The sequence below is a fragment of the Lichenostomus cassidix genome, chromosome 3 (genome assembly GCF_008360975.1).
Source record: "Lichenostomus cassidix isolate B80296 chromosome 3, HeHo_3.0, whole genome shotgun sequence".
In the NCBI taxonomy this organism is placed as follows: Eukaryota; Metazoa; Chordata; class Aves; order Passeriformes; family Meliphagidae; genus Lichenostomus; species Lichenostomus cassidix.
The window spans coordinates 54,393,665-54,410,840 of NC_139483.1; the positions used below are offsets into that span (position 1 = coordinate 54,393,665).

Here is a 17,176-nt window from a genome sequence, read left to right on the forward strand (position 1 = left end):
AAATGAAGATATCTCTGTAATGTTCTTTTTACATACGCATTTTGGTCACAACTTATGACCTTATGATAAATCTAAGACATTGGTACCAAATGAATAAGGGCAAACTCCTATCTGTTCATGAACATACATATTTTATTATCAGGTTTTAGATCATTTATTTGTAACAACTTTGCACTGAGGTAGTGGGAGTAGTGTTTTATCTCTGTGCTTCTTTATTGCCCCTGTGGGTACGTAGGACCTTCAAACAGAAGCCCCATATCATTTGATCCACTTGAAAATTGAAGTACAGAAAAGCAAGTTCCTGGTGACAGTGGAGGAGTGCAAAGCTGAACTAGCTCGACAGAACAAGGTGTTATCAAGAGAAGGCAATGAAAGAATGATCAAGGAACACATGGTATGAATTATATGCCTCCATGGGGGAATTTACAGAAATACATTTCAATGTCAATAATAAACAGAAGTTCTGACTAACTCTTAAGCCACCAAATGCTTTGTGTCCAACTTACGTCAGATCAATTCTTGAAGTCTTTAACAAAAAAAATTATTTTAATTTAGTAATTTATGAGCAATATATAGATTTGCTTCGTGATTTCTTCCAGTTTGTATTTTTACTGAATTTTCTGCTTTGTCTCCCTTCAGTTGTTCTTTGGTGATAAAGGATCTTACCACCTGTGTGAGAAAAGGCTACAGCGAATTGAAGAACTTTGCCAAAAACTGCCAGTTTCTGATCCAGTGAGGGGAACATTGGAAAGCAGCCAGCGAATCCTGAAGGATCTGAAATCCCAGATAGACAGCACATACATAAAGCTAACAGAGCACTCGGACAGCTGGAAGGGCTATAAGAGCAGGTGTCAGCTCCCTTCCTACATGGGTCTCACGCAGCCTTTTGTGTGGTCACTCCTCTACATGTCATCATAGATCAGTACCATGTACAGAATGGTACTGTGATATTAGCTTCAAGTAGAAAACTAGACTTTATGTAGTAATTCCACAAATTATAGTGGGGCTTCGAGTGGATTTCATAATTTTTTGCTAACATTTATGAGGTTATTGTTTGGTGGTGGCAATTTTTTGTCTAACCTTTTTCTTTTTTTTTTTTGCATCATGTGATGTCTTATTTCAGATTTTCTGAATTGGCAAATTGGATTTCATCAACGGAAAGAGAGCTAAAGAAGATAAAGGAAAATGTTAATGATACTGCCAAATACAAGCAGTGTAAAGCATCTGTAGGGGTAAGCCCTTGGCTTATATTCTAACAAAGCTATGGTCATTGCTGCTGGGACTCTGGATAAAATTGTAGTCTAAAATAGTGCAACTGTTTTACTATGGAAACCATAGCAGCTCTGCTGGTTCCTGGTATTCTCAAAAACATTACCAGGAGAAAGTTACACATACAGCAAAGTGTGGCAGAAGTCCCTACTTTTAAGAATTTAGAGAGTTACAGGTCCCTTTCCCTCTATATTTAGAACATTAAAAATATAGGGGCAGATAGAATAAGTATTTGCTTCTCATCTTATTGCATGCAGAGTTCAAAGTGCTGCTCAAAGAAAAGCAAAAATTTCTGGAGGGCAGGTTTTTGAATGATCTTACATTTAGTTACTTATATTTAAGGAAATCTTCCATAATAAAAATTCTGTTCTGCAATAGTCTAACTGGAGAGGAGAAAATATTCTACCATTCGCTTTTCCACTGGTGATTTGTAACAGAGTGGTAGAATACCTGAAGATTGATTTGGTTTGTTAAATTAGTTTTAGGCAATAATTTATTGTGGCACTTAGGACCCAGCTTGGCCCTTTATTTTTTTATTTTATTTTTTTAATTTCACATACTAGGAGCACCTACATACTCTAGGTGTTTATGTGAAATGAGCAGGTTATGAGTCTAACTATACAGAGAAATGTTATTAGGATGACCTTGATAAAACTGAAAATCTTTAGCCTAATGGGTGCTTCTGCTCCAAAAGTCTTGATTTACTCATGTAGTTTCATTGCTGCCAATACCTCATCAGCACTGCCACAAAGATATAAATGAACTACTGGGTGAAAAGCGGGGGGAGGGGGAAGCTATTTAACCAGGAAAAAAATTACACAAAACTTTATATTGCATGACATATATTTGGGAAAGTCAACAATTGAGATTTAAATTGCAACTAAGAAATATGGTCAATATATGGAAACATACATGTGCTACCTTCCTTCTGTCTATCTATCTGTAAGTAAAAATGTGAGGGAAAGGTATTCCACTGCTGCTTACTAAAGAACAGTGTAATTAGTAGTGGAGTAAAGTGTGTGGAAGATGTGCAAAATTCCAGCCATTGACTGGAACAGAATCTGATAGGGTATGCAAATAGAAGAATACTACATTTCTCCTGCTTCAAGATAAAAGTACTATGCTTACACTACTGATCTTTGAAATGATGCCATGAATGTCAGTTATTGATGTATCTTGTTTATTTGAAGAAAGTATGTTTTGATTATTTTCTGTAGGAAATTAGGAAGCATATTCACAAGCATGGAGAAAATCACAGCTGGCTGAAATCTAGACTCACTGTTTTGTCCACACTATGTCCTGATTTGGAGGCCAAAGAGACAGAGGATGAGCTCTGTAGACTTTCCAATGACTTCAAGAGACTTCTAGATTTGCTGGCTGAGGTACAGTATGAGAGACACAAGAACTCTGCATTTACAGTGTCACATGAAATGACATCAGTCATAGCTTCACAAGTTCCCTGCTGTGTTTTTTTAATTAAGCCACAAGCCTTCAGCAAGGAAAAATTAATTTGTACTCCATGGGTAGCAAAGTATTGAGAGTAGTAGGCAAAAAATACTGACATTATTACAGTGGATCTTTCCCTTTGCAGAATTGGAAAGTATCATAGTAAATGTCTCTGGAATCAAAATGTCCATATTTCTGGGGTTTTTTAAATCAGTTCAGAATGAACATTGCCAAAACCATGATGTACATCAGCTAATGGATACAGAATTTTACTTTAATCTTGATTTATTTATCTTTTATGCTGAAATAAAGCACTACTTTGAGGTCACGTCTAGTCATTAAGGACATGGATCACACGCTGAATTTGCAGGAAAAGGCTGCAGTTCTCTGAGGCCTGAATGAAAATGACATACTGTAACTGTGGAAATCGTGGGACATTTATAACTCATAACAAGTGAAATCTCTCAGAGCCACTGAACCCTTGAGTTCTGTCGGCTCTCAGGGAACTTACTGCTTCACAGTTTATACAGTTAAAAGAAAAATTAGGTGAAACTTACAGCATCTTGCACTTAAAAGGTAGATTAGACCCACTTAAAAAAAAAAAAAAAAGGAGTTCAGGAGAGAGAAAGAGTTCAGACTTCTAATTTCATTGTTACTGTCAGTTCTTGTGGACGGGTTTCAAATGCATGAAAGTTCTGTGTATTTATTGAAATTTCTCTAAGCTTCTGTGGTGTGAAAACTGTGGAAAGTTTGAGCAAGAAATGTGATTTCCAACTGAGTGTAAAAAGCTTAAGATACTATTTTATTTTTTTAGTTTCTTGGGGGGTGTTTTTTGGAGTTAAATTATTTTTGCTTTTTGTTTCCTCTAAAAGTCAGAACTAAGGGTAAGTTAATGAGGGTAAGTTAATGAGGATAATAAAAGGAAATAGGAGGTCGAATTATACTTCATTTGAATCTAAAAGCATAATCTAAATGGTACTATATACACTATAGTTAAATGACTACTGATTCTCAGAAGTCTGAATACTATTTATAAAGCTTGTTAATCAGATGGATGAGACTGTTTAGTCAAGGACTGATACTGGGTATTTCCAGAGTTCAGCAGTGTTTTTGGAGTGTAAAAACTAAACAGGAAAGTGAATGGCTTGAATTTGAATGACTCTCCAAAGTAAAAAAGGGAAGGAAAGGAAAAGGAAAAAAAAAACAAAGGAAGGAAAAGGATCTAGAATACTTTGTGATTAAAACTTTAAAACACAGGGAGCCATACGAAGAACAGAGCCTGTACTGAGAATCAGCTACAAATACTTAGCTGAATCTGGGTGAGTTTACAAGGATAAGTATGTTTTTTCTAAGTGATCACCAATAAGCAGCTGTCACAGATGGCTATTTGTCATACAGCAACGTAATAGGGGGTATGTTTGAACAAGAAAAAGGTCTCCTCAGGCATATTTTAAGTCTAAAGACACTTTTTCAGTGTAAACTTAAAGGTGTCAGGAATACTGGAGATAAAAATGGTTTTAATTTTGAAAATCTACTGCATGTTTGAAAAAATATTCCAAATGTAAGTGTACCCTTAAAATACAGATGTGTCTTTCAACATGAAATACTTAAAGTTATCTGTAATTGTAGATTGAAAATACTTTAGGCGCTGTTGGAGACTGTGTCCAGTATAAGGAAGAAGTTAAAAGTGCAATAGAAGAGTTAATCAACAACTCTAAAGAAGTCCAAGCAGAGGCTGAAAAGATCCTGGATACAGAAAGTTTAATACAAGCTCAGCAACTACTGCTTCATCATCAGGTAGGGCAATTACTCATGTCCATATCCAATTTTTTTTTAAAAGAAGAATTTGTGTTCTGACAAAATTTTGTTATGTCCATTAACATAAGCCTTTATATTTAAACTTGGAAGAGTTATGAAGGAAACAGTCCCTTATTGCCTAGTGTTGATTTATTTTAATGAAAAATATTTTCAGTATTTTTTAAATGTTAAATGTCAACTTCTATTTCATATGGATTTTTGGGCACAATACACCTGAAAAACAAGTTTCATTCACTTTAAATTTTGGGTAAGTGTACTCTGCAAATTTGTAGACTCTTTTTACCTTTTTAAAGCTTGAGTTGCAGATTTAATTATGGTAAATTGTCAATTTACAATTCTGGCTTTAGAAATTTCTCTGTTTTAGCTGTTTGATGTGGCCCCAGTTCTAAATGTTGGAGGGAAGGTGTTCCTCTAGCCTTACTTCCTTCTCTGAATAGCTGTTGTGGCAGATGGACCTCCATTCTGTAGCAGTAGAACAGGAGGTTTTTTATGCACTGTTAACAAATCAAAACATCTACAGGCTACAGTAATAATCAATGATATGGCTTTTAAGGCCAAATATGGGAAATTAACTTTGTGAGCTGCTCAAAGATAATGAGAATAGGAATAATTTACTGCCAATGTTTGGGCATAATTTGTTTTATATTAACATCAATTTCTGTGGAGTCAGACAGCTTCCTGTCTGACTGAGTACTTCCAAGTCTTACCTGATTCTTATATAAACTTTTTGGTTTTTATAAGCACTATTGTATGTGTAAAGGTTTGTATTCATTCTTTAAATACTCTTCATTCCTTATCCATTTTAGGAGAGGTAGTAGAAATAGTTAACTTCTCCTTGAGTTCTTTTTCTTATGGTATGGAGTCTCTCAAGGTAGAAACATATTTTGGCACAGACCTGAAAGTACCCAGAACAGAATTGAGCTAGCTGTGAGTTTACCTAGCAAGGCTGGCATGGCTCAGGCATGTTAGGAGAGAGGATGTATTCTTAGGAGTTCCTGATAGTGCTACAAACCAAAACACGTCTGGGACAGAGTTACACAGCTTTGCCTATCTCCTCCTGCTCTCTAATAAGGTTGATATATTGCTTTGTTCAATCTGAGGCTCCAACCTGTGCCTCAGGAGTGCAGAGCAGACAGACCTGGTTGCAGTGATGAGGAATACAAGCACCTGTGACTCCTGCTGTGGTTGTTCAACTGCTGCAGCTTCTGCTTCCTCAAATATGCTTTGGATAAATGGCCACATTTTCACTCTTTTTCTCACATTCATATGCCACAAATATAGCATTTGAAATTTTGGAAGCCAAGGCATATACTTGATGAGTCTGTGAGACCCTCAAGAATACTTCCCCAGTTTATCCCTTTGTCTGCCACTCTCATCGCACACCCCTGCAAAAGCAGAAAAGGGCTGCATCTTGCCAATTTGCCAAAGGGTCTGAATAGTCTAATCATTCCTGTTGGATGAACCCTTTTAGCAAAGGACAAGGAGACTCCGTGCAAAAAGGCAAGATGTGCAAAAGCAGATTTCCCAAGCCAAGCGATTGCAGATCGAAGGTGGCCTGCCCAGCACAGTGCGAGAGGATTTACAGAAGTTAGAGGGAACACTGGAGAACATGCAGCAAACTATGGAGAAACGGGAGGAGCAACTGCAGGTGGGTCCTTTGCACATGGAAATAAGACCTCATGCTTTTTATTTCCTCTTTTCTTTTTTTTTTTTTAACTTAGGAAAATCCAATCTTTTTTAGTATCAAAAAACTGAGCTCATTTTCTCTCCTCTGACTCTTGGTCGTTGGGGTTTTCATGATCAGTACCTCTATAAAAACTTCTTGAAGCTACTGTATATCTCTTAAATAATAAAGAAATAGCATTCTGTCTGGCAGTGTTTAAAAGTTCCAGCTATTCAGTCATAATAGTTAAGAGTTTGAAATAATATATCTGTGAATTAATTTTTAGATTATGTGTCTCTCCTGGTTACTAAAGATGGCATTGCTCTTTGAGTGTCCTTAGGCTGGATATTAGGTTAATAACATCTGATGTGCAAATATAATCCTTACCACTACTGTGTGAAATGCTGTGATTCTAAATTTGAAGAAGCAAGGAGAAAGTCACAGGGAAATCAAATGGACTACTTCAGCTTGTAAAACTAATCACCGACTGAACTGGGATTAGAATTTATAGTTTCTTGCACCCATATGTGATTTGCCCTTTACATTTTTCTCAGCAGAATATTAATCCAAATGAGCACTGTTCCATGCAAATGTTTGAAGTCACCCAAACTATTTCTCATGAGAAAACACAAGATGAGAAACATGATCAGTAAACCTCAAATAACTTCTTAAAGTAAACCTTTATTATTAAAACCCATTTTTTCTCTAAGAATTCCCATATATAAAGTCTTAAGCTCTGCTTCAGAATCAAGAAGATAATTTTTTAGGCAGTCATATTCTTGTGACTGGTAATTAAATGCTATATGCTAATCAAAACCCTACATTATCAGAAAAGAGCAAATAGGTCCATATGTGTGATTTTGCACATATGGAGTAGGGATTTTATTTTACCATTTAACTGTAATTTATTTAATTAAAGAACTTGAAAATCCTTCTAGGTATTTTTGACTACTTGTCACTATAAGTCTCTGGAATTTATTACTTCAGACTTCTTACAGGACATTCAAATATATGATTTAAATATTACTGGCAACTTAGAGAGCAGCGCTTTTGAAGCACAGCACAGTATGAATCAGTGAAAATGCAAGGAAAAAAAATTATTTCATTTAGAAGAGTTTCATCTACTCACTGTCAAGTAAATGGCTTTTCAGGAAATATTATTTTATGTCAAGACTTTCTCTTTTTTCCTTTTCCAGTAACGTACAGTGAAAATCTTGTTTTCTCCCCTTTCATCTCCTTCTGTTCCTGTTTTGGTTTTGTTTTTCTGTCTTTTAGGTCACAATAAATAAATGGGAGCAGTTTGAAAGAGACAAAGAAACAGTAGTAAAATACCTCAATCAAGCAAGCTCTGTACTGGAACGTATTTTAAACTTCAGCAGTTTAGAGAGCCTCTCCTCAGAACTGGATCAGACAAAGGTATTGACTGTGTGAAATGCAGGAACTGCAGTATCTTTCTGCCTTGCCTGTGGACATGTGCTGAGTGCATTGCCTTCAATCTTCGCATGGTTTCACATCAATGCAAGTGCAAATTGCATATTGCATATATTACACAGAGGAGAGACTGCATGAACTGTTTAGAGGTAAAAAGTCATTTTATGGAAAGTGAAGGATTTCTTAAAATCTGCATCTGAACCGTACGTATGAAAGTTAAAATGGTTTTGGGGACTTCCCATTTCAGGCTCAATAATCATCTGTGCTGGTAATCCAGTGCTGAGCACTTGAATATCGACATTAATAGGGTGCACTTTGGCAAGGTTGTGTGGAATGTGACAAATAGCAGCCCTAGCCCTGAGAAGAAAAAGGAGAGTCTTCTACCCCATGGAAACAAGCCATAACATGCCATTTGCCCTTAGAAACACAGAATTATCAGCTCATTTTATTTACTGCTACAGAAGTAATAACAGGACTTATTTTTTCGTCAGTACCATGGTTTACAAACTGCTGTTAATCTTTGATGAAGGCAATAATAAATTATACCTATCTTGATTATGCTTAGCATCGATTGTTCTGGTGTGTGGCTTTACTGTTTGTGACAGAAAAGAGTTGTTAGACAAAGTGAAAATACGAAATATTAGATATTGCAAAATTCACTGTGTAAATGGTAGGATCTAAATCTAAGTAAAGATGCATGTAATCTTCTGCAGTGCAAAAGTAAATTTTTTTAAGAGCTATAGAAGAAACGTTGATTTTTTGAGTTAAAAACTTTTGCACATATAGCTTCTCTTGATAAATTTAATTCAATCTAGTTTTTTCAAATGAACTTTTCTTAAATGCAACACAAAATTAACTTTCTTCAGAGTTTTTTTTTAATGTATTTACACATTCAAAATATACATGTAGGACACAGGTGCTATTTTCTAACCACAAAAATTGAGGAAAAATATTTTTTGTGTAACTATATGAAACTCTTTATCACTGTATTAATACATCTTGCATCCTTACAGGAACTTTCTAAACAAACTGAAGCAATGGCAGTACAGGCTGAGAATTTGGTGAAGAATTCCTCTGAGATACAGCTTGGTTCAAAGAACAAGCAGTCCCTTCAGCATCAGGCAAAATCAATCCAAGAACAAGTGAAAAAAGTGGAAGTTACTCTTGAAGAAGAGTATGTTCTAAACAAGTCCTAATATTTATTCTTCACTATAAAATTGTATCAGATTTCTAGAATACCTTGTCAGCATTTTGTGTTGTCTCATCAGCTCTGTCATTTACTGCTTGCTCTGGCATAGTAACCCAGTTATGGTACCAAATATGTCAAAAGAGTGTGTGCAAACAAAATATTTTCTTTTAATAATATGTAGTTCATAAAAGTTAGTTACATTTAACCTGTCACTTACCTTTAAGCCCCAGTCTTGTGAAGAAGGGATGATTGAGCTCATTCTTGAGGTACTGGACTCTTTTGGAAAGAAAAATCTCAGTTCAAGTATTAGAGCAGCACATTTACCACATTCACCTCTGTTTTCAATATTCCACTTTCTCTATAGCAGTGTCAAGAAGTGCCTTCATTTTAGCTGAACACCCAGATTACATTTCACGGGCAATATCAGAAGTTGCTCCTGCTGCAAATAAAACAAAGGCATCATTTTCCAGATTTTGATTAAAAAGTAAAGGGCCAAACTCCAAGGAAAGCTTTATAAATATTTGGAGCTTTTTGTATTTTTAAAAGTTTCATCCCTTCTCTCAAATGAGTAATTCAGTTATTGAACCTGTAACTCAAATTCAGAATGTTGTTATTCTCATTTTACCCCTATACACATACCTTTGTATGTATGTATGAAATCAGTATTTTTGCATACACCAGATCTGATACATGAGTCATAGAGAATATGACTGAAGGGCAATGCCCAAATAATTGGGTTTTTTTCCCCCATAATAACCACTGTCATGCTAATCTGATTTTAATTTAGTGCCATTTTCTTCCTCATGTGGAAGAACAGCTATAAACCAGAATAATTAGCCTGAACAGCAAATGGTGATCTGACCTTTTATATAATGCTTTCTCCAATATGAAGTGTTAGAGTGATTTGCAGTCAAATTCTACCATCTTTTACAAAATACTTTACACATAATTTTCTCTGATGTTAGAGAGAAAACTAGTGCAATTTTTCAGTCCAAGAAATTTACCTTTTCCAATGAGTATTCACTTTTTAAATAAAATAATTTATTTTTAAATTAAAGTCATCATTGATATACCCTTTCAATGTAGATATGGAATAGGTTTTAGTTGAATGTATGGATTATACAGAATGTCTGTGCTAATGTAACAGATAATAAGAAGCTAAATACCTTTTGAAAAACATGCAAGTATATACAACTGTCTGTAGTAGATCTACAGAACATATAGTAAGTGTGTAAGGGTTAAATTTTAACTTGCATCGTCAATAAAATCTTATCCCAACTAATTTTAATGTGAATGTATTCCAAATACATACAGTACAAAGCATGCTGATGAACAGGAAAAGGAGAGAAAAGTTTGAGCAGCTCTCCACAGTCAGCTACAGCAAGGACTTGTCCCATCTGTTTTCCAAGGAGATCATGCATAGCTGTACAGTGTGTTTGGGATGATATTCTTTACAGTCTGTGGCTTTCTTAAAACTACAACAAAGGCATAAAACAGCAGTTGTGATTTGGTCCCTTGATTCTGATTTTCAGCTGTATTTTCATGGGCTGAACTTGAGTGACATATTTTTGCACATTGTTTTCCTACAAATAACTTGAATTTGCATACACTCTTATCAGTAAATGGCTGTTGACATTCCTATTTATTTTTCATTTTGAAAATAAATAAGAAAAAATAAAAAGGCCAATTTTTACATTTTTACACTACATCTTTTCTTAAAGCTTCCTCTATCTTTAATGAGGGGGAAAAGTTAAAAACTTTTTACCATGGAATGGTTTTTAGGCTATATTTAGAAAGAAAATGTATTTTGAAATTTTGTAATATTCAAACTTTTATGATGAAACTCTAATATATACAGTGAAATAGAAAATGCGTGTTTTGCAAGCTGTGTGCAGGGCCTGCATTAGCAGTGGTTTCAGTTACTTGAAAGGAGCAGAAACTTGTATACTGGAAGTTAATGCTGTTAGGCCTTGTATAATGGCCTTAGACTTCTTACTTGTGACAAAAAAAAGGTGCTTTGCTTGCAATCCTAGACATAGAGGAATCAGTCATAATCTGCCTCTGTTTAACATACCTATAACGTATGTTCCAAAGAATATAAAACTATTCATTTTGAGGGAGTTGAGTCACATTTGCTGTTGATTCTTTGGCTTGATATCAAATCATTGCCACAGCAAACACAAACTTCCTATCAGATGGGGAGATTGCTGCTATAAAAAAGCAAGATCAATAAAGCAGTCAAGCATTGGTGACTACGTGTATGACCACATTGCACTGGTTTCAGTCATTCTGGTCTAGGGACTAAATTATGAACATCTATGCACTCAGTTATCTTAATATTTAGATTTCTGAAATAATCATTCCATGTTATTTCACAGAAATTGCATCCTGTTGATGTTCCTTTTCCTTTCTCTTCCTGCTATGATGACATTCTTGTACAGCTGATGAATAAAGCTGTACTTTCTTTTACCTCTCAATGTCCCCACTATGGCTAATGCAATTGTTTGACTTTTGGTGCATAGTCTAAGAGAGAACCATGTTTGAATTTAGATGCACAACTCGGTCCTCTAAAATAGGGAGTTTTTCAAATGACCCTCCTGTACATTGAAGAGGTTCCATTTTTGTTTTAGCAAGAATATGGGCGGCTTCATTATATTAAACTGTTTATTCTCTCTAATTGATTTGGTTAATTTTAGTATTAAAAGCATGGAAATGGTGAAAAACAAGTGGGATCATTTTGGCAATAATTTTGAAGCTCTGTCCATCTGGATAGCTGATCAAGAAAAAGAACTGGAAACTTTGGAAAGATCATCATCTCCTTTGGACATACAGATCAGCCAAATCAAGGTGATTAGTTCTTGTTGTGTTCAGTATTAAAAGCCCATTTATCTGTTATTTTGCTAGAGGCCCAATGGCAGAAGAAACATTTTACATATTTCAAAACTACCAGGATGAAATCATGGCACATTGTATACATGAATACCAAGCAGTAAGGTCTTACATGAACTAAAGGAAAATTCTTACAGGCTGCCTTCTCTTTTAGTGTTTGGTTTACATATATGAAGTCTTCATGTGTATGGTTAAAAATATAATTTATACCCTCTTTATTTTTTGAGTAATCTGAACTGGTGTACAAAATAGCTACAGAAATACAAGTTTGGGTTTTTTTAAAATATTCATCAGCTAGTGGCTATAGAACTTGATTTTAATCTTGCAAGCTAAAGTTACAACTTGATTTATGTACCTTTTATGCTGAATTAATAAAGAAACTATTGCTCTTCGTAGCTTGAAAACCTACATAACATTTACTGTTATTATATTTGCACTGTCTTAAATTCTGTGTACGTTCCTGTAGATACACAGTGGTTTAGTTTTGAATTGCTGACTGAGGTGCATATTGTCTGCAAGCATTGCATTTCAAGGGCTGACTTTGTATCTTTCCACAAATGAAAATGTGAAAATGTACCTTCTCTGGAACTGCATGTTTCTAAGGGTGCAGGGTTTTTCAATAGGGGGTACACATAGCCATTTCCTCTTTTCTGTGACCTACTTGCTCTTCAGAAGGTGCACAGGTGTGCAGCTGCTTGCAGACCAGCTTGCCATTATTTCCAAAGGATCCCATAAGGCACTTGTTTCATGCGACAGAAACAGTTTATCAACAGATTTCCCTGTTCTTAATTTGTTCAAAACTTTACATAGACTAAATAAATAAAATTTCTTGACTTCATCATTGAAGAACAAAACAATGCTTGAATTCTTGCTTCATCACCACAGAAATTTAAAAAGAGCTTCCTTATGAAATAATATGTATGCACTTATTCCACTGGAATATACGTATATATAATGTTGTCTCGCTTTTCAGTAAGTAATGGACAGGATTCCAGTGTTTGAGACAGAAAATAAGTGCATCAAATGATACTAATATTGCATTCCAGTGTGCCAGTTCTTGTCTGTTTGAATGATGCCTACTTAAGCCCTACTAGCCTATTCCAACCGAGTTCCCAGAAAGGTTGTTCCTTACTACAGATGCAGATAAGCAGTGGTTTTTACACTGCATTGAAAGTTTCTGAAAATTCCATCACAATTCTTACACTTTAAACACCCCAGCCAGCAGAGGATGCTTATAAACACCTGAGTGAACAGACATAAAGCAGAGAAAATGCTCCACATGAGGCATAGGGTACATCGTTGTACCTCAGGTGAACTAGTGAGCTTTATGAGCTGTGATATGTGAAACAAGTCATCTCACCTCCAGTGCATGGGCGTAGCTGCTACTTCAGCAGCATTGCTTTGTGCCTGATTTTGAAGAATTTGTTGTTTGTTGTAAGTTTCCTGATGAACCAGTCTGTGTCACAACACTAATCAGCACACTTAGTAATTTTCAGTACACCGTATTAGTAAGGAAAATTTCAACACCGGGCAACTGAATAAAAAATATTGTGCTTTTTGATACCTTTGGCTGATCAGATAAAAGGCCTGGGGTCAGCTGAATGTAATTATCCTACATGGCAGTGGTAGTATTCTACTTTTGGTGATGCTGATTGCAAAGCCCCAGTGACTTCAGCAGAGCCAGATTTTCACCTACACATTTTCTCAGTAATTCCTGGTGGAACAAAATGACAGTTATCACAAGTAGTTACCATTGGTGGCAGACTCAGTGAGAGTTTGAAAGCCTCAATTATCCACCTTCTTTTATGTAACTGAGTGAATTTAACAGAATAGCGTAGGAGTGAGAAAGCACTGCCTCATTTGTATCTGCTGCATTGTTAGGTAATTTCAGCTTCAGGGCTGCAAATCCAGTATTTTTCCTCAGCAACATGTTCTCGTGCAAAAAAAGATACTTTATAATCCAAATTAATTCAGAATATATTGCATAAAGTGACACTATAAATTCTTATAGCACCACTTTTTTTTTCTGACAGTCACCCTGCTAATTTTTGACTGAATGTTGCAGTAAGCCACTCCTGAGCTTTGTAATGGCAAGAAAGAGACCATATTTTTATCACAATTATCGCAGGAGTTGAGCACTACCTATGCTTTGAGAGTGCATTTTCAAGAAAGTTTTTGGTTGCTTTCATATACATACATATCATAACATTTTTAGATCTGAGATTGCTATTGCCATTTCAGTTTCAAAGAAATTACTTGGGTCTTTCAAATCTCGCCCAGTGCGTGTTTTCCATTGCTTTTGAGAACTCCATGGACATGATACATCAGCAGTAATTTAAAAAAAAGAAAAAAAACTGTTGTGAATAAAAGCTTCTTTCCAAGTTCCTTGGTGCCAGCTGGATAAATAGACACTGAATGAGAAACACTGTAAGTTTCTTTTTGGGATGATGTAGCTGCCAGGTTTGCCTCTAATCTGCAATAAGGCAAGTGCAAAATAACAGGAGACAATTGCTATCATGCAGCTGCTAAAATGTAAAGCCAGTGCTGTTTGTCTTTATGCATTTACTAATTGAGGTACAAGACAGATGAAAAGTGCCAAAAACCATTATCACCCTTGTTTCATGGTTTCCTATCTATACTGTAATGTGGTTCTTTATTTAATCTTCTGCCTGAGGGCATACTCACCCTACCTTATGATCTAATCAGATTTATCCTTTATTGTACCATAGTATTTTCAATTAGAAAATGAAAACAATACTGTTTTTCAAATCATGGCATGTTTTATTTTGTAAGTGCTTGAAAACCTGCAAAACATAAGTAACCAGCTGTTAGGGTTCAGCTTCTTAACAATACTTTTTCAGTGACATAGTCACCTTTTTTTTATCTTCTGTTTATTTTGAATCTTAAAGAGAATTGTGTACTACTTCCCTGTGAAGTAAGAGATTCTAAACTATCAACCATCATGTCTGCTTATGAAAATATGCACCTCAGCCAATTTTAATTGCTCTTCATACACACTGGTTCTAGGGCAGTCTGTATTTTAAACCTTTGCCAGTGTTAGTTTCAAGTTGAAAAAGGGTCATATTAAGGACTTTGGTAACTAGTTATTTCAAGTGGTCAATGAACTCTCCCCTTATGTTGGTTTAAAAAAGGATTTAGAAAATATTGCTCTGATAATGAAAAACTTACTGTGAATCTTTTTACTATTACTTTACATTTTAGGTTATTAATAAAGAGATAGATTGTAAAATAACTGGAATCTCAAATCTAGAAGAGGAAGCCAAGTCTTTTTCCCAGTTTGTTACCTCTGGAGAACGTGCACGTATTAAAGCCAAACTGACTCAGGTCAAAAGGTATTGGGAAGAGCTAAGAGATCACGCACAGAGACTGGAAGGAACAATCACAGGGAATGCATCAGCACAGCAGAAATATGAAGAAAGTCTTAAACAGGTAGACTATGCAAAATCTAATGGATTGTTTGCAGCAATTTATAGAATTACTCTATATTTTCCACAATTGAATTAAAAAATGCATATTATAATGGGATGGACTAAAATAAATAAGGAGATTTCTAAAGTAATTGCAAGACCTAGATACATAAATGTGTGCTTTGAATTACCGAAAAGACAGCTTCAGAAAGACGGTAAAATATATTTATTCAAAAAATTATGCTGTCTTCTGGAAAACCTAAGTGATTATCCTGGATATTGAACTATTGAACCACATCCGTACTTGTTTTAAACACTTTAATTTCCATCTTTGGTTGATATAAGGTTGTAAGGAAAATAATTTAAATATTATTATTGCCCCAGCCAGGAGGAACTGAGCACTGTTAGCATCTTTTAACTTCAAAAGGCACTCAGCACTACAAAGGCTTAGGATATAAAATTCTCTTAGCAACAAACATTTAAAAGATGTTATTTAAAGAATCATTTATGTAATTCCTGCTGGGTTTAGCTTCTGATTTGCCTTTTTTTTCATAGGTGCAGCAGTCAGTGTCTGAATTTGAAGCTAAGCTAGCTGAGCCTCTCACATCGTGCTCTTCAGCAGCAGCAACATACGCAGCCCTTCAGGATTGCACGGTGAGCATGTGGCCAGCTATTCCTGGCACTGAGTCCAGGGACACTGTGCCACACTGACCTCCTTACAGAAACACCAGCGACCCCAGACCAGGGGCTGCCTGCTGCCCCACAGCTCAGGGCAAAGGCAGAAGGAGGCAAGGGCTGCCTGTCTGGGTGGGCAGCCCCAGAGAAGGCTTAAGTACTTCCTCAGCTATTTGTTGTCACCATTTCAGACAAGCTTGAAGAGTTTCTTTCCCAATTTAGGGCGAAAGAGAGCCTGAAAGTACCACTTAATCCTTCTGATTATTGGTTTTAACTTTATGCATCTAAAACATTACTAAAAACCGAAGATAAGAAACAGGCCTATTAGATGTTTTTTCTCTACAGTTTTCATAAAACTTGGATTTTAGTATAGCTTACTCTGTGATTAAAGAAAATATATCCTTAGAAGTAGTTTTTCTTGGGCAACACAGAGACTGGACGGAGTTTCAATTTAGGAACTTCTCTCTGTGATACTAGACATCTGTGGGTGTTTGGATATTTGTTTCAGTCCATTACAAAAGGAAAACAAATATTGGATTGGTATTCAAATTACAAATAATCCTATCTCAGGGAATTTGCTGTAGTATTTTTGCTTTTAAGTTTGGATGTGTTTTTCCAACAATAATCATTGCCTTTCTTTTGAAGAAAATATTTTAAAAAATTATTCATATTGTTCTTTCACAAAAATGCATATAATATCTTCTGAACTTAGTGATAAGTGCTTGCAAAGGCTGTTTTCAAGGGAGACCTGGCCTGTCTGCTTCAAGAAAGCTTGATACTAGTTGAGGAAAAATATTTTGCATATAGAGAATTTATTCAGACAGCACTTGTAATCACCATTGTTATTGGCTTTTAAACGTAATGAATATGCTTAGTATGCTGTTAAAAGCTCTTGTTCTCTTTAGGGGATCATGATGATTAAATACCTTAATGGGAAATTTTTGTAAGCTTGTTCCTGTATAATTCACATTTCCTCCTATATATGATTTCTTGCAATTATAGCCATTACTATTGTTATTACTGCACACCTGTGAGTTCGAACTTTAGTGGTCTTAAAGCCATTTCATTTGGGGCTTTTCTAACTCACTGTACTACATTTCACTGTTTTCATATGAACAAGTTTACTGCTTTGTAGAAACAACAGCTCTGGAAAATGTAGTTAACATTAGCTGTCATTTCTATAAAAGGACCTTTAGCTAATGCTGACAGAAGTTCTGACTAGCTCTTCCCTTCTTCTCCCATGTCATGACATTGGCTGCAAGTCTGGCAGTCCTCACATGTTGGAGTGAGATTTTGAGTTTGCTCTGTATAAATTAGAGCAACTCTTAGAAGTTTGGGAACCTAAAGCTTTTTTCTGAATTTGGAGCT

General features: G+C 35.6%; 1 protein-coding gene across 1 annotated transcript in view; it reads left to right on the forward strand.

Annotated features, from left to right (window-relative positions):
* Positions 1-17,176, forward strand: part of SYNE1 (spectrin repeat containing nuclear envelope protein 1) — a 288,904-nt gene that overhangs the window by 94,884 nt on the left and 176,844 nt on the right. The window contains exons 25-35 of the mRNA XM_085055829.1: positions 236-394; positions 640-848; positions 1,124-1,232; positions 2,487-2,651; positions 4,345-4,512; positions 6,005-6,181; positions 7,472-7,612; positions 8,641-8,801; positions 11,513-11,663; positions 14,928-15,155; positions 15,689-15,787. Coding sequence (XP_084911955.1) covers positions 236-394; positions 640-848; positions 1,124-1,232; positions 2,487-2,651; positions 4,345-4,512; positions 6,005-6,181; positions 7,472-7,612; positions 8,641-8,801; positions 11,513-11,663; positions 14,928-15,155; positions 15,689-15,787 — 1,767 coding nt within the window. The remainder of the gene's footprint in view (positions 1-235; positions 395-639; positions 849-1,123; positions 1,233-2,486; positions 2,652-4,344; positions 4,513-6,004; positions 6,182-7,471; positions 7,613-8,640; positions 8,802-11,512; positions 11,664-14,927; positions 15,156-15,688; positions 15,788-17,176) is intronic.